At 45.7% G+C, this 17,986-nt stretch overlaps 1 protein-coding gene across 1 annotated transcript; it reads left to right on the top strand.

Annotated features, from left to right (window-relative positions):
* The first annotated feature begins 209 nt into the window (after positions 1-209).
* On the top strand, positions 210-15,506 carry TNFSF15 (TNF superfamily member 15). The gene is made up of 4 exons (XM_069474584.1): positions 210-431; positions 12,599-12,641; positions 13,721-13,768; positions 15,049-15,506. Exons 1-4 carry the CDS (start codon positions 225-227, stop codon positions 15,504-15,506), a joined length of 756 nt encoding a protein of 251 aa, XP_069330685.1. The 5' UTR covers positions 210-224.
* The last annotated feature ends 2,480 nt before the right edge of the window (positions 15,507-17,986 follow it).

The raw sequence follows: 17,986 nt of genomic DNA, 5'->3' as shown, positions 1-17,986 counted from the left end.
TTTTTCCCCCCCTTAAACCTAACTTGGTTTCTGTTGTAGGCGGTACATTCCCTAGCAGGGCAGGGCCCAGCACACTCGCACTCACACTCGCAGCGGGGCTGGGGAGAGGAAAAGGGGAGGAGTAGGCAGTGAATAATTCACCCACTGTGAGAGCTGGGCTTCTATTTAATGGGGGGTCTCTCTGGCCAGGAGTCAGAGGCGCCTCCAGCACCAGCAGGAGGAGCATGGCAGAGGATCTGGGGCTGGGCTTTGGGGAAACAGCCAGCATGGAAATGCTGCCCGAGGAGGGCGGCTGCAGGCCCAAGGCCAGGAGCAGCATGTGCTGGGCTCTCACCTGCTGCCTGGTGTCGCTCCCGTTCCTGGCAGGGCTCACCACCTACCTGCTCGTCAGCCAGCTCCGGGCCCACGGGGAGGCCTGCGTACAGCTGCAGGTAAGCAAGGCTGCACGGTGACCTGGGGGACAACAGATTCTGTACGGGCCGTGGCAGCTATTTCAGCTTTGGACAGAGGACAGACAGAGCTCTGGACGCCCCACATTCCTGACTTCCTTCCACACATGCAAGGGAAATGCAGAAGGGAAGGGGTGGAGAAGTTCAATTTGGTTTTTATTCTCAATCTTTCCAGGCAATGAAATGTCCCTTATGTTTCTATGGGAATAACCTCAAGGCCTATATCTTTAGATAATTATAATCATAGTGTACTGATAATCTGGGAACATTCCTTTTTATTAAAAAAAAAAAAACTTTTTAAATTATGTAACTAACACATGGTCATTTTTAAAAGTTCGAAAACACAGATAAGGGAAGGAAGAACATCATCATTACCCATAATCCCTTAGAGATGACCACTGTTAACAGTGTGGGTTATATAATTCCATATTAGTTTTAATAAAATGGGATTACTCTGAGTGTCCTAGTATGTTATAATTTTATTTATATGTTAATAAATTCACATCAGCATGATGATATAGACACATATTCCTATATGTGCATACTACAGTTTATTTACCTAATTCCCTTTCTTGGGGTTAAAAATATATATTTTTTTTAATTTCCAACAGATTTAGGGGGTACAAATGGTTTTTTGTCACATGGATGAATTGTATGGTGGTGAAGTCTGGGCTTTCAGTGCACCCATCAGCCAAGCGGTGTACCTTGTACCCAAAAGGTCATTTTTCATCCCTCACTCTCCTCCTACCCTCCCCACTTCTGAGTCTCCGCTGCCCATTAAGTCACTCTGTGTGGCCATACGTAACCATAGCTTAGCTCCCACTTATAAGTGAGAACATGCTGCATTTGATTTTCTGTTCCTGAGCTACTTCACTTAGGATATTGGCTTCCAGTTCTGTCCAAGTTGCTGCAAAAGACACTATTTCATTCTTTTTTATGTCTGAGTAGTATTCCATGGTGTGTGTGTATGTGTGTGTGTGTATACCACATAGAAATATTATTTTTTAATACTCAAGATTGATTGTCTATCTCTAAGTTCTGGCTGGAAGCTGGGGAGAAGCTAAGTCAAGAGAGGAATACAGAGTCTAAGGAGAGGAATGGTGGGGGCGGGGTGCAGGTGTCAAGGGGAAAACATAATTCCAGACTATGAACATCAAAGATGTACCCCAAAGTTTCAAGAATATATCATTCAAGTAATAAAATGCCCCTTCATAATCTATGATGGCTGATTTAGTTTCAGTCCAAAGTATTACATTCCAAAGGAGAAAAACAGGCTTTTTCCATTGGTTTAACTGGAAACCTAATCTCTAAGCAATCCCAGCCAGCTTAAAAGCAGAGACACCGTGCACAAGCCATGGCTAATCTGTAACTACCCTGCCAGAGTCAACAGACCGTGATTCAGGCAGCAGCATCGGTGGCCACACGCCAATGCTTGTAAAATGTAGAAATATGCAGATGACCCGGAAATGCTATTCAGGCTAGACTAGAACGGCAGGGCAAGAGAGGTCAGACTGCAACCCCTTGACCACCCTGGAGCTGGTTCCTGCAAGAAGCCACACACAGCACCCAGTCGTCACTCTGGGACTCTGTCTCTCTTTAGCCAGAAGGAGCCAGTTCTTGAAAGGTGCTGAGTGGCCTCTAGCAACCTGCACCCTCCTGGGCTTTGAGGGGAAGCCAGCATCACGCTGGGTTCCCGCCACCCAAGACGATGTCCGAGATCCCCCAGGTCAGCAGAGGCCAGAGAATGCCTTTGTCTGTCTAGAAGACCATCACATGGATTGCCACGGTCCAGGGAGGCCAGTGACTTGCTCCGTCAGGAGGCGAGTTGGAGATAGGAGCTGTCACTAGTCGGGATACCCCGGGAAGGAAAGCGCAGGGTCTCTTCCTCCCCACTGCACCCCTGAGTCTGTCACTGTGCCTGCCCTGCTACAGATGCTCAAGAGATGAATGCGGCTCATACTGCCCATTCTATCATAATTATTTTTTTATGATTTTTTTTCAGTTTCTTTTTTATTTTCAGTTTCCTTTTTTTAACCTATGAACATTTAGGTTACGTATAATGCCTTATCATCATTAAACCATAAATAACCCAGAGAGTGGACGTGCGGAGCTGCAGTTTGGCCAGGCCGTGTAACTTCTTAGTGCGTCAGAAGAAAAAGGGAAATGGGGGTGGAGCTGAGGCACATGTAGCAATCGGGGTCTTGAGAAGACACAGCTGGCCCACTCAAGGGAGCGAGCTTAAAGGACAACATTTACAGAGGGGTTGGGAGGGGTTTAGGGAAGGGCCTGTCTGCTGAGATAGGGCTGGAAGCATCCGTGGTCAGCAATGGTGGGCAGCCAGTGACCACGCCTGGGCGTGAAGGGGCGCAGGAAGGAGGAGTGTTAGAGGAACCCAGAGAACCACAGCCCAGACAAGGGCCTGCCCGGAGGACGGAAGGGCCCAGCAGGGAAAGGCAGCACTGCCAGAACAGCAGGGAGAGAGCAGGGGCAGGGAAGGCTGAGCTCGCTGTCCTCCCGGCCTCCAGTCCCACTGGCCAGACTCACCAGGAAGCCGGGGCTCGAAGGAGCCGGGCGCAGCCTCACCGGGCACAGGGCAGGCCTGGGAAGGGCAGAGGGTGGATCTGGAGGGACTGACGGGGAAGACCCGCTCAGAGGAGATGCAGAGGATGGAGTCCAGAGGGAAGACCAGGTCACCAAGAAAAGCTTGGGTGATCGTATGATGGAATATGGCCCTTAAGCAGACTCCTGGGTTTGAAACCCAGCTCCTCCACTTCTGCTCATGTGAAAATAGGCAGGTGGCTTCATTTCTTTGAGCCTGTTTCCTTTTCTTTTCAAAGGGGGTACTGACATCAATACTCCGCCAGTATCCACAGGCCTGTGCAGGAGCACGTTGTATGCTGGGAATGTGGGGAGAGCTACATGCACACGGTGACTGTGAAGTGATCATCACTCTGTGCGAGGCACCAGGCAACTAACTACTGAGAAAACTTGATCTTGGCCTCAGGAAAGAGGCTTTTTCAGGTGCCGTGGAATTCCAGATGTTCTCCTAGCCCAGCCACAGGGGTAGGGGTGGTTGATGGAAGGCTTCCTGGAGGAGGGAAGGAAGGCACCTGTGGCTAGAACGCTGTGACTGGGGTCCAGCTCACGGACCCCATTACAGACAAAAGCCAATCAGACGACCGTAGGTCTTTGCAGGTAACAAGGCCCTTGACAGTTAGCCGGCTGAAAGCCCTTTGCTTGGCAGACAGGGAAACTGAGTCTCAGAGGGCTGAAGAGATTTGCCCAAGCCTACACCTCTAGTCAGTGGCAGAGCCAAGAGTTTTTTGAAACTGGCCCATCTGACCTCCTGCCCGTGCATTCAGACAGTAGGGTTCATGCCGGGCCAGCTGTCAGGTGCCCACACTGCGGGCCAAAGGAAGAAGGAAATCAGTGATATCGGGGAAGAAAGCAGCCACTATTGCCAGTCACTGAGCCTCACCCTGTGCCAGCCTGGCAGCGAGGAGATTTACATGCCAAATCTTACATTTCCCTCAGAATCACCCTCCCGGCACTCCTGGCCCGGGGGCGGGAGTAGCGCTGTCCATGTTTTTTCAAAGAGAGAAGTAAAGAGCAGAGCAGTAGCATGGCATGCTCACGCTGTGGAAATACAATGAAAACAAAATCTTCTTCCAACCCAAAAATCCTCTCCACAAAGGTAGTAGATAAAGAAAACAGTTTTGTGATTGAGTAAGCATTAACCAGAGCGTGATACGCATCTTGAGCAACCGACCGAGAGATTGCAAAGACAAAAAGAAACCTTACCTTTTTATATAACCAAGTAGGTACAACCCATTGCGTACAAGTTAAGCGAAAAAAGCAAAGTGCACAACAGCATATATAATATGGTACACTTCGTTTTATGAAGAAATTCACATGTGTGAATGTGTTTATAAATGCATAGGATATCTCAGGGAGAGCATAAAAGAAATTGTTAACTCTCCTAGCATCCAGGTAGGGCACCTGGGTGGCTTGTCAACAGGGGAAGGAGGGAGACATTGGTAAACCTACACTCTTTCACATAAAATGTGTATGTTACCTATGCAAAAAACAAAAATGGGCATAGTGAAATGTTTTAGGGCCTTCAGCCTTCTGTAGGATATTAGGCAGATTTGCATCTTGGAAAAATCTTGAGTCGAAACTTCAAACTCAGTTTGAATTCTGGCCTAGCCACTTCTTAGCCATGTTACCTAATCTTCCTGGGCCTCAGCTTCTTAAATATGAACTGGGGATAATTAGAAATAAAATATGTAAAGTGTCTGCCAAGGAGTGAGGGATTAATAAATGACAGTGATCATTATTAAATAACCAGGGAACTTCCCGCTCAGGGAAATTACGTCATAGAGGTCACTTCTCCACCTGCTCTGGAATCTGCTGTCGCTGGCCAGAGAGCAGGTTTTGATAATGAAGGGCTCCTATTGGTCTCTGATGTCTATGCGCTGTCTCCAGGCCTCCTTCCCCACCCCGTCTGACCCCTGAAACCCCCATCATATCCTCCAACCCATTCTTTCCCAGCTGCACTTGACCACAGCCTGGGCATTCTTTGGGCCCTTCAGTGGCTTCCCCTGCCCTGAGGATGGGTCCGCAGGCCCCACCCTGGCCGAGGTGCCATGCGGCCAGGCCTCTGTCTTCCCTGGCACGGCTCTGGCACACAGTCCGTGCTCCAGGCAAAGCAGAATGCACCAAGGTGGCCCAGCTCAAGCCCAGGAGAGTGGGAAGTCAGTACTGGGTAATGAATTGTCTGCAGTACCACAGGAGGCCTTCCTGCCCAGGGTTGAACCACTGCCCCGTCTCCAAGTCCTACTTCTAGAATCACCTGCACATTCTCCCCATCTTCTCCTTAGTTCCCTCCAATCTCACTTCCGCCCCCTCCTGAAAATCCCTGCAAGGCTCCTGGCCTTTGCTCCCTGCACCCTTCTTCCCCCTGTGCATGCCCCTGAGACTTACCCCGACCAACAGGACCCCATCGTATTGCCAGCTCAGGCTTCAGGGTCACACGGATGGAGGGAAAGCCATGGCCTCACCACATCCCAGCTGTGGCCTTTTAATAACTTACTATATACCAGACACCATGCTAAATATTTTCATATTAAGGGTTTTAAGAAGAGTAAATGAGATCATGCCTATGAAGTACTTAGCGTGGGGTACATGGTATGTTTGCTATTATTGCTACATGAATCATCTCAGTTAATAGAAATAACAAAATGAGGAAAGTACTATTATTATCCCCACTTTGGAGATGATGAAATTGAGGCTTAGAGAAGTTAAGCAACGTGCCCACAGTTAAAAAGAGTGTGACATTGGGATTCAAACCCACTCTATAAATTTCTCCTAACCACTATGTTCACCTGACGCTGGGTATAAGTCCAACAAAGTGTCCACCTCCTGGGGTGGTCAGGAGGATTTAACCATGAGAAGTATCTGGCACAAAGTAAGTGCTCAATAAATTCCAGTCGCCTTCCTCCCATGGAGGCACCTAACTGCACCTGACACAGACAAGGAACTCACTAGGTGTTTTCTGCATGGAGAGAGGGGTCGAGAGATGGGCAGGGTGCAAACCTTCCTGAGCCTGAGACTCACTATCCAATGAGGAGGTTAATATACTTTCTTCATAGCACTGTAGGTGAATTCTGCAAGATGTCCAGAAAGCTACTGCCATCATGCTACTCCCAACCTACCCCAAAACAGATAATTGAAATAAAAGTACACTAGAAGTTGCAAAATGCCCATTCCCTCCGTGGCAATGCCCTTGCTGTAGCCTCAGGAAGCCCCTGCACACCTGGAAGATATTCACTCCAAAGGTCAGCCTGTGAGCAAAGGGCAGGGGAGCGCAGAAGCCGGAAGGGCAGGCGAAATGGGTGCGAATCCCAGACATCAAGGCAGCTTGTAGCTGGTAATTTCAGCATCCACTCGCTCTACCTGGTAAAGCAAACACACACGCTGCCGAGTGCCCGGTCGGCAGGGAGAGCTCCCCCGTTCTGGCTGGACAGAGCTCACACCACCGGCTGCAGCCACACACTGGCTACAAGAGGTCATCTCCCAGCCTGACCTCCTTAATGACCGTAGCAACAAGCTTGGGATTTCAAATGGGCGGGGCATAGATTCCATTTGAATGTCTGTCCTTGGGAAAACAAGGAAGCCACGCAAAGTGTCTAAAAGATCCAAACAAATCTGCCTCTTGTCATACAACTGAAGTCATAAGACCAAAAGGAGGATGTGCAGAACCAATGATTCAGCCCACAAGCATTTATTGACCCCAAAGAAAAAGGAGAATGAACTGAATGCCCATTTTATGTGTGTGGTCTTTCTGAACCATCACAATGGTCCTGGGAGGAAAGAATCATTGTCTGCTTTTATTGTTGAGGAAACTGAGTCTCACTGAGGTTAGGTGACATGTCAAAATCAGAGCACCAGGAAATGATAGAGCTGGGATTTCCAAATTTGCTCAGCTGCAAACACCAGCATCTTCGCTCCATATCGTGCTAAATGATGCACGTACAGCCCTGTCCAGGGCACCTTGGAAGACGATGAAGTGAAATGACCTCAGAATAAAACATTTCCAGGCTGGATTTATACTTGTGCAAGTATAAACAGGGAGAAGGCAAGGGAAGTGACAAAAAGGCGAATGTCTGCATATTTCTTCTAGAAGTGCTGGGAGGATGTTATGGGTCATAAAACATTTATGCCTTTGCAACTGCAGCATTATGACAGCATTTATGAATATCTCTTCCTGTTTATGAATAGATAGAGAGAGTGACTATAGGACATGGGAGAAAAGGCTAAGTGGATCATTAGTTAAAATACACTCAAGGGATTTTTCTGGGGAAATGCCAGGAAATCTCAAAGACTATGTTACTTCAGGCTTGTTTTTCTATTGTGTACTCAGCTAATGTTTACCGAGCTCCTAATGTGTGCCAGGGTCTGTATTTAGTCTAAAGGTTCAGATTCCTAAGCCCTGTATGCACTCTTTGACCCTGGACGATTGCTTAACCTCTCTAAGGCTCTGCTATAAGGCTCACACAGGCTGTGAAAAGGTGATATGGATCCCTTCTTTGAGAGTAGCTGGAGTATTAGATGAGGAACACACATAAATGCCCAGTATGGGACCTGGCACCTGGGGAGCATTCAAGTAAATATCAGTCTCCTCTTTCCCTCCATTCTTTCTTCTGCCTAATTTGAAGAATTAGAATAATTCCAAAAATGCCTATAGTAACAGGTCATGGTCAGTTTGAGTCAAGGATTACCCATCAACATACCAAAAAAAAAAAAGAAAATCAAATGAGAGTTAAAATTTCCTGACCTACGAGAACTAAGGGGAGAAGGAGAACACAGCTTGTTTAACTAGGGTGGTAGGAGGCATCTCACTGTCCCACTGTATGCCAATGGGCATACATGTTTGTATTTTCTGACTCTGGTTCCTGGCAAAGCCTTGCAACTTTCAACAAATATTTCTAGCACCATGACTATGCTCCACTATGCTCCATGCAGAGCTTGGTGAAGACTTTTAGAGGCCCTTGTACTAAAGGATCATGGCTACCCACCTCTATGTGATTAAAATCTTTTTTAATGTAAACAAAAAGATCTCTTTCCCGGACTTTTGGGTTGCAAATCTCTGGCTGAAGTCACTGCATCCAAACTTTACCCCATCCCTCGCTCTCTTTTCTGCCACTGTCTCCCCGGTTCTGGAGAATCTGCACATTTTTCCGATCGGATAATTTGGCAGAAGTGCCAGGCACCATCCAAGCCACTGGGAATTCAGTGGTGAGCAAGAGAGGCAGACAGGGTCCCCACCCGCAGGCAGCTTGGATTCCACAAGAGAGAGAAAGTTGTTAAATACACAAATAATAAAACTGGACCCTGGTTCTCAGCCAGTGGTTAGAGCAGGCATGTAAAGGGGACAAATCTCCTTCTTTAGAGGTGCTCTTGGGCCCCATGTCTATTCAGAACTGAAGACTAATGTTGTAGTAACCAGCATCCTCAGGAGTCACTGTCTCATTGGTACCCCAGAATAGCCCAGAAGTGACAGAGATGAGGCAGGGGTAGGACACAGTAAGACATTGTATTGGCCTGGTGTCACCAGCAACTATCTTGAGAGCAAACACTGGGACAGCTTCAATGCGTAAACGTTTTCCCAAGTAAGCTACTATTTCATCCTCTCAAAATTCCTCCTCCTTCGTTCCTGCTTCCTGTCACAATGGTCTTCTTCCCATGGTAGACAGAGTCATTATTAAGGGAAGCAGCAATGAAAGGCTTAGACGTTGTTCTTAAAGAGAGAGTCTCAACTGACATTCTTCTTGAGGACTCTTGGAATGCTGTGTATAAGCGCCTGCCAACTGGCACTGTCACCAGCTCCAGATGTTTCATGGCATTCTGCACCACTAAAATCCATGCACGTCCATCCGTACGTGAAAATAAAATGTGTGCCCGAGTTATAGAAATCCAGCAGGGCAAACATGGAAATGCATTCACATCCCAGACACATGCTAATGACGGTGAGATTCTGAGTCAAAGGAGAATGTTCCAAACTCTTAGCTGAGTGTCTGCTTAGCCAAAGATAAGCAGATGTTCAAGAAGATTTCTTCAGCAGAGAATGAAATGAATCAAAAGGAGGCCAACCAAGGCAGGTACTGTTTCCCACACAAGAGCATGCAATCAAGATCTCCCCAATTCTCTCTGAGAACCCCAGCTTCAGTTTTCTGCCTTGCCAAAGGACCAATTCCTTTATCAGCTCTGTCAATAGAAAGTAAGGCAACAGGCTACAGAATGAGCTCATTTCTGGGCTGCTTCTCCACCCCTTCCTTGAATCCATCCAGAGTTACTGTTGCTGGATGACTGGTCACAGCAACTGGGTTTAGGTTTCCAAAGACCACTGTACTCATGACCGTATGCTAAGTGGACATACTGTGTTCATTTGGTAGCAGAAAGCTTTGCTGTTTTCCAACTACCCCCATGTTCTGTTGGGCCTCCCTACTCTATTGGCCTTGCTGCTGGCCTTGTCTGGAATGGTCCTTCCTTCTTTTATCACCTGGCTAATACCTGAAGGACCTGAGTCTCAATCCAGGGATAATTTCCCCTGATTCTCCCACTTCCAAGCCAGGTCTCTCTTTTCTGAATTCTGGACTTGCCCCACTGTCATCATGCATGGAACTGCTGGTTCTTATCCATCTACCTCACCAGGTGAGGACCTTGTCCAGTGCGGTGGATTAGGGTTTGGGATTCTAGAGTCACCTGGCCTGGGTTAAAATCCTACTCCTCTACTTTCCAGGTGTGGGATGTTGGGAGTTATTTATCCTCCCTGAGCCCCATATGTGCAATATGAGGATATGAATAGCATCGTCCTTAGAGTGTTGCTGTACATCTGAAGGGAAATATGCCTGTGAGGGGCTCAGCATAGCACGGTGTCCCTACACTCCGCAAGCAGTAGGTACACTTGCAGCGGTTTTCAGATCCCTGGAATCATTCTCAGCGGTTGCTCTTTTGGCTGGGAACACAGAGGGCTTAGAGAGGCATAAATAGGGGGTAACAAGACCAGGATGGTAAGTTGGGACTTTGAGTGCCAAGTTAAGATAAGATAGGATGGGGTCTCGAGGGCCGTGGGGAGCCATGGAAGGTTTGTGAACAGAGTTGTGTCTCAATAAAGTGAAGCTTTTCCTAACCTGTGAAGGCAGGCTAGGAAATGGATCACAAAAAGGGAGAGACCAGAGGCACAAAGCCCTGTTAGGAAGGAAGACCTGCTGGAAGAATCCAGTAGAGCAGGATGAGAAAAACTGCAAAATAGAAAGGAGAGCTCTTGGGTTTGTGCAAGAAGAAAGAAGCAAATTTTAGGTCTGATGATCAAGGGAAGTAGGAGCACCATTAGTAGAATTAGGAAGTGGGGGAAAGGGGCTGGAGAGACCAGGAAGTCAGTGAATCATTCAACGACAAGATTTCTGCCCTCAAGAGAGCTCCCAGTAGAGGTTGGGTACGTGGCGAAGGAGTAAAAGAAAGCCCGGAGGTCCGAGGTCTAACAAGATTACTGATAGCACAGACCTGCTCACAGACCCAGACTCAGCAATGATCACATCCACGTGATCACAGACAGATGGAGAGACATCCATGCACACGACACCACAGCACCGACACATGTAGATGTGCAGACGTCAAACACATCAACTCACACTCTTTCCCACTGATGGAGCTGTGTCCTCTCAGACTCACACAGGCACACATTCCTCATTCACAGGACAGTCTCCCTTGGTATCTGCAGGGATTGATTCCAGAACCCCCGTGGATACCAAAATCTGCACATGCTCCAGTCCTTTATATAAAATGGCACAGTATTTACACATAATCTACGCACTTCCTACCATGTGCTTTATATCATCTCTACGTTACTTATAGTACCTAATACAATGTAATTGCTATGGAAACAGTTCTTGTATTGTATTGGTTTTTATTTGCATTATTTTTCATTGTCACATTGTTTTCCTAATGGGTTTTTTCCAAATATTCGTGATCCATGCTTAGTTGAATCTGCAGATGTGGAACCCACAGAACCTGACTATACACTCACAACACACACGCACACACACACACACACACACACACAGATTTTAAGATGTAAATTAGATCAAGCGTTCATGGTGACGAGAGGATTACTCAGTTAGTGGAGGCTGTGTAGTTACAAGAACCAAAGCAGTGTTGAGTCAGAATCATACTAGAGAAGAAGGTTTTACGAAAACACTGTAAAATGTAAGATGGTGATATTATTCCTAAGCTAAGAGCATAGTTTTGCTCTCAAGCTTTATGTTCAGGCATGTGAGTAGTTTCTTCATTTTCTGTGCATTCTGTGCACTGACTGCTGCATTTTCTGATTTGATCCTCACCTCAACCCTGAGAATAATTTAGGACTATGGATGTTACTATTCCCGCGATACAAATGAGAACACCAAAGCTCAGAGAGGAAAAATGTCTTGCTCAAGGTCATGTTGTTAATAAATGGTAGAACCAGGATTCAAATTCAAGTCTGTCTAAATCCAAGGCAGTTCCCCTTCCACTATCACGTGGCATCTGAAATGGCTCACAAACCGGGGTCACAAACATATGAAAAAATGTTCAACATCTCTAATCATCAGGGAAATGCAAATCAAAACCACAACGACATATCACTTAACTCCAATGAGAATGGCCTTTATCAAAAAGTCCCAAAACAATACATGTTGGCATGGATGCAGAGAGACAGGAACACTCATACACTGCTGGAGGGACTGTAAACTAGTGCAACCCCTGTGGAAAGCAATATGGATATACCTTAAACAGATTCAAGTAGACCTACCATTCGATCCACCAATTCCATTATTGGGCATCTACCCAGAAGAACAAAAGTCATTCTATAAAAAAGACACCTGCACACGAATGTTTATAGCAGCACAATTCACAATTGCAAAGATGTGGAAACAACCCAAATGCCCATCAATTCATGAATGGATTAGCAAAATGTGGTATATGTATACCATGTAGTATTACTCAGCTATAAGAAATAACGGTGATATGGCATCTCTTTGGTTCTCCTGCAGAGAGTTGGAACCCATTCTATTAAGTGAGGTATCCCAAGAATGGAAAGATAAGCACCACATGTACTCACCAGCAAACTGATTTTGAAAAAGTCTTTATAGCACAGAAACAAGGAAGACTTGTTGAAGCTGATGAGAAGGGCAAAATAGCCATTATTTCTTTTTCTGTAGAATTTTTAAAGAACAGTTCTGATTTTTAAATTGTGGAGAAGAAAAGAAAGCATGTGCCATTATTATGCAAATAATAGAAGCAATGACAAGAATGCTGAGGTCCCCTAGAATAGAACAAGAAAAGCTCTCAGGAAATAACTGTAAAGCTGGGATTCAGTGACAAGCATAAGAGAGAAAAAAGTCATTGGGAATTCCAGAAGAGGAAAATGGAGAGCTAAGGTGCCAGGTTCCCATCAACAAAAATATTCTTATTCCCATTCCCCCCATTGCAGAGGACCCAGGCTGGGCGGCAGCGGCACCTTAATCATACTCCTGCTTTGGGCAGCTGTGTAGGGTGTTGTGGTCACAAAGACTGCAGATGGTCTGAGCCATATCTTTCTTTCCCAACAGACTCCAAAAGAACAAGAGTTTGGACCCTCACACCAGCGAGCTTGTAAGTGTGTTCGTCTTTGATGTCTTTTCTTGTGGGGAACAAAAAAAATTCTAGTAGTTCTGACATGTAGAAGTTCAGAGGTGGGTCTTTAGTTACCAAGTTGCTAAGTCAAGAAATACAAACCCAGAGGAGGAGTGAGTCCCCTCCCTAGGCACTAAGAAGGATAGGTGGCCATGGCCAAGAGCATGGCCTATAGAGCTGACAGCCTGAACTCAAACCCCAGCTCTGGAATCTACTATCAGTGTGATCTTCAGGCAAATAATTTCACCTGTCTCTGCCTCAATTTACTCACCTGTAAAAATGGCTACAATAGTACTGACCCAACAGTGTTAGTGTGAATTAAATCAGTTAATTCCTATAAAGCGATTAGAACACTGTCTGCTCATCAAAAGTGTGCAATGGTTTTTTGTTTCTGGCCATCATCAACATCATCTTTAGATAGAGATCATCAGCATCATCACTACAGATAGAGCACACTTAATCCAATGTAATCATCTCTGAAAAAACCAAGGGAAATTCTGAGGTCTTCTTGAGAACTAGTGGGGAAACAGAGGTCCAGAGAGGAAAAGGACCCACCTAGGTCATATAACTACAGAGTTATATGACCCCCACACACTCCCTCTCCCATTTCTGTTGGGGCATCCATACCCGTCAGTGATATAGTTACAGGGCCCATGAAGAAAGCAAAAAACTAATTAGCTCCCACAGAAGCAGCTTGAGGGAAAGAGCAGCAAGTTGGGTTTTACTGAGTTCTGACCATGTGCCAAGAATCATGCTGAACACCCTCCATCCGTGGTAGATGTCTGTGCCCATCTTGGAGATGAGAAAACAGAGTCTCAGACAGGCTAGATAACTTGCCCAAAGCCATGAGTTCAAGATTCTTCATTCTGGGTCTCCCCTGTCCTCAGCAGTACTTGCTGCGGGCACCACAATCCAATCCCAAACCCACAGGGAGTGGGACCAGACCAAGCTGGAGGAGATCAGTGTTCCTCTCCTGTCCCAGGCACCCTGCAACTCCTGCAGTGCCCTCCTCAGTCACGCTTTGACTCATCCAAAGCACATTTCTCCTTTTGTTGCAGACACGCCTCTCAGAGATGATGGAGCTAAGCCAAGGGCACACCTTACAGGTAAGCCTCCCTGCTGTGTTCTCAGGGACACCACGGGCCATGGTCCTGAGATTTCTTTCACTATATTTACCAAAATTCACTCTAGAAGCTTAAAACTGGAAACCACACCCCTTGGTAACAGATTCCCCGTCTCGGTGGAGGGTTTTTGAATGTCTTTCTCCCTGGGAAGGTGTCCAAAGGTCCATGTCTCCTGCGCATTTTCTTATGGATTCTATGAGCCCTCTTCCTTTCTCTCCTGTCACTCTCTTTCATTCACACACCCTGTCATTGAGAAGTGGCTTTCCTCAGACTCAGAGCTCCAAGCAATTCTGGATGTGGTCACAAATGAAAGGTCCCCTAAGTTGCCAATTTATTCAGTCCATCTGAATGTGCCCTTTTCAAGATGATGTCACTGGACATTTATATCCAGGAAGGTGTTTCCAAAGGATTTTCATTGATATGAAGAGATAAAGAGGAATCTCAGACTATCAACAGTTGGCCAACTTTCCAAGTCTGGGGTGGAAATTCCAGGCACCTCACACCTGGAGTTCATATACCTCTGAAACTCCAGACCAAAGAGCAAGACAGTGCAGAAAGATAGGTTAAAACAAACCATTGAGCATAAAAAGCAAGCATATTCTCCTGCCCTATAAGAAAATTTGCAGTCTGCAGGGGGCTATCCTTGTGACCGGAGACATTGCCATTTGACTAAGAGGAAATTGTTTGTGGTGAGTCCTGAGTGAGGATTGATACCAGGGAGATGTCAAATTGCCATCACTTCCCCCTTACCTGTAAGACAAGCAATTTGTTCCGATGGATCAGTGGGGATAAAACAGGTCAGCTCATCATTTATGAGGCAAAGGATGGAGATTTGGAAGGTCTGGAGTCTGGTCTTGTCATCAGTCCACAAGAGGGGCATCTATGAGTCTTATCTTAGTCATTTGGGGAAGGGTAATTATTTCCAGTAAGCTGTTTTCCTGAACACAAAGGAGGGAGGATTTCTTAACCTTCACTGTTTTCCAAGATCAGAGGGCCCGGGTAAAATTCGAAATCATCAGGTCAGGCAGCTCAGGCTCAGAGAGGCAAAGCAATTTGCCCCAGGTCACAAGCCCAAGACCCTACCCTCTTTGAACAACTGTGTACCTCCACTCCTAGCCTTCACTCGTTCCTCCCCAAGGCACTTGTCAGCGGTAGGTTATATTCAGTCACTTTCCTCTTCTTTGAAAATGATATGAGACTCTTTTCAGCAAAGTCCACAGCTTCCATCAGGAGCAAATTAAACTTCTCTCTTGTCATTGCAGTTGTGAGACAAACTCCCACGCCGCACTTAAAAAATCAGTTCCCGGCTCTGCACTGGGAGCATGAACTAGGCCTGGCCTTCACCAAGAACCGGATGAACTACACCAATAAATTCCTGGTGATCCCAGAGTCGGGAGACTACTTTGTCTACTCCCAGGTCACATTCCGAGGGACGACCTCCCAGTGTGGGGAAATCAGCCAAGGGAGCCGCCGACTGAACAAGCCGGACTCCATCACTGTGCTCATCACCAAGGTAACAGACAGCTACCCCGAGCCCACCCAGCTCCTAATGGGGACGAAGTCCGTGTGTGAAGTAGGCAGCAACTGGTTCCAGCCCATCTACCTAGGGGCCATGTTCTCCTTACAAGAAGGGGACAAGCTGATGGTGAACGTCAGTGACATCTCTTTGGTGGATTACACGAAAGAAGATAAAACCTTCTTTGGAGCCTTCTTGCTATAGGACAAAGCACCCATCATTATGTGACGGTCCTCTGCTATCTCGGCTCCTCAGTTTCTTCGGTCATATGTAATCACAACCAGGAGTTTTCTTGGGGCCAGGGTTAGGGTGCATTCCACAGAGACAGTGGTTTAGCTATGAAATTAGGACCCAAAAGTTCACACTTCATACGCCTTACTGATGAAATTGGAAAATGCTAAAGCAAACAGACATATTACCGTGGTTGCTTAGAGGATTGGTGAGTTTCTAAATATTACAATACTGACCACCAAATGAATGAATGGATGATCTACTTGGCTCAGGATTTAAAGAAGGATATCTCCACACCTCCCTGCTACACATTTGTCACCATTGGCCCAATTATTGTTCAATTTGATCATAAATTTGCTTCCGTCAGGAGCTTTAAAGAAAGTCCAAGAAAGTTCTAGAAAACAATGTAAAACCTTCAGAGGCAAAATCCTTTATCAGTTTCTCCACATACTTTCATGCCTTGACTAAAAATAATGAAAAGAGAGTTGGCATTTCTCATAAATGCTCTCAAAAAAGGAATTGGTTTTCATACCATCTACAGCATATGAGAAAAGCAACCTTTCCTTTGATTATGCACACAGATATCAAAATAAGCAAGTATGAGTTTCATAGGCATATCAAAAATACAACAATTGCATTTAGTAGAGTTTTCTCGAGTACCTATTATATTCTGAGCACTACCTGAACCCAGAAGACACTATAAAGAACAACACAGACTCTAATCAAAATGGAAATAAATACCACTCGATGCTTCCTGGCCAAATGTCAGTCAACATACTCTTAAAAATAACTCCAAATCCTAAAAAATCATCTGAAACTGTTACATAAGATTTCTGGCTCTCTCTTAACTGTGTAAGATATCCAACTGATTAGGTCACTCAAGAAACCTGAAGACCAATTTCTAACTAACTAACTGTACAACAAATTTGCTGATGCCAGAAGACAATGGACTTATTCGCTGGAGGTAGGGGAAAGAAGTCAATCATCAAATCTGGAGAAGGGAACCTAGATCTGCTTTGAGGTTTGATCTGCAACTTTATCTACAGAATGTTAAGTGGGTATTTTTCCCTTACAATATTCAAGGGATTCAAATATGGGATTAGCTGATCAACTTAACCAAGACTTCTTCCCTGGGTAGAGGTTGGATGTTGAGAAGGTCCTTCTGTGCTTCAACAGGTTCATATCCTCTAGTCTATTTGATTTTCTTGCACTGATACATCAAGGGTGGGAGGGGTATCTCTGCTTTCTTAGCCTTTGTTGACTTGTCTGTAAAGCAGGACTCCACCAATTTGTTTCCCAGGATCAAATGAGCTCATAGGCATGAAATGTGTGAACTTCATGCATTTTGTATAGTCTGAGCATTTTGGTGTCACCTGGCCCGTGACTTCCAGCACATTGGCCTCTATTACAAATGCTCCCTACCCTGAGAGTCCTCATGGATGGGTCTGAGAGCAACCTTGGCACCAAAATCACTCTTACTCTGGTTGCCAGGAGACGATAGAAGCAGACAGGTACGTGAGAGGCTCCTGAGCACAGCAGCCAGTGCGGTAATAGTACTCAGTCAATATTTGTTGAGTTATAAGTAAATAACAACTAATTTCCAGTTTCTTAGTTGGGAGGTTAAGGCTAAGTGTGTTCCCTAACCTCTGCTAGGCTAACTGGCACCAGGCCTCTTTCTTGATTTCAGTTTCTCCAAACTGTCAGCGCAGGACTCAGTGGGAACAAACACAGACAAGGGTGTGGTCACCTGCACCTGGTCCACAAGAGTCTTCAGAGAGGAAGTAAAGCCTGAAAGAAGGTGGGAGGGCCCCAGATGACCACAAGGAAAGGACATCTCAGATGGGGGAATTACCCTTGGCTTAAAGTAGAAAAGAAAGGTTTCTCAGTAACTCCAAAACCAGCTTGATAAGAGAACGTTCCCTCAACCAACTCCTAGAACAGCATTTATTGTTAGACCAAGAATCTTTCCTCAATGACTCTAGTCTGGTTCCATAATCAGAACTAAAATCCACTAAGAAAATAAAATGCTCTATCTGCACCTATCTTCCTGGTACATGAGAGCCCCAAGCCACGTGGGGTGCAGCAAAAGATTCGTACAGAAGATGCCAGAGTGGCTTTTTCAAACTTGCCAGCATGCCATAGGGGATCTACTAGATTTAGAAGTTGATCCAAGACAGGAATTTCCTGACATCCTAAGACATTTGAGGCTTTGGAAAAAATCCCTGCCATATATTCATCTTGTTCCTGTTGTGAGCTTGTTTATTGAAGACTGTTTTGTAGCTCAACTTTGCACTGCTGATTTTGTTAAATTCTGTACAGCACAGTATATCTTTTACTATGCAGGAAGGCACAGCCACGCATTCCTTATAGGACTCAAATCAGAACCTCTGTTTCCAAGGCATTATCTCATAGCAAAAATTAGTGTACTATTTTTAAAAATGAGGTGGGAGAAT

The sequence above is a fragment of the Eulemur rufifrons genome, chromosome 7 (genome assembly GCF_041146395.1).
Source record: "Eulemur rufifrons isolate Redbay chromosome 7, OSU_ERuf_1, whole genome shotgun sequence".
NCBI classification, from domain to species: Eukaryota; Metazoa; Chordata; class Mammalia; order Primates; family Lemuridae; genus Eulemur; species Eulemur rufifrons.
Note: the sequence above shows the minus strand (reverse complement) of the source record. Positions and strands in the feature narration are given on the sequence as shown.

Coding starts and splice junctions, on each gene's coding strand:
- TNFSF15 (XM_069474584.1), top strand. CDS start 225: ATGGCAGAGGATCTGGGGCTGGGCTTTGGGGAAACAGCCAGCATGGAA. Junction 432..12,598: donor AGGCCTGCGTACAGCTGCAG/GTAAGCAAGGCT, acceptor CTTTCCCAACAG/ACTCCAAAAGAACAAGAGTT. Junction 12,642..13,720: donor ACCCTCACACCAGCGAGCTT/GTAAGTGTGTTC, acceptor CTTTTGTTGCAG/ACACGCCTCTCAGAGATGAT.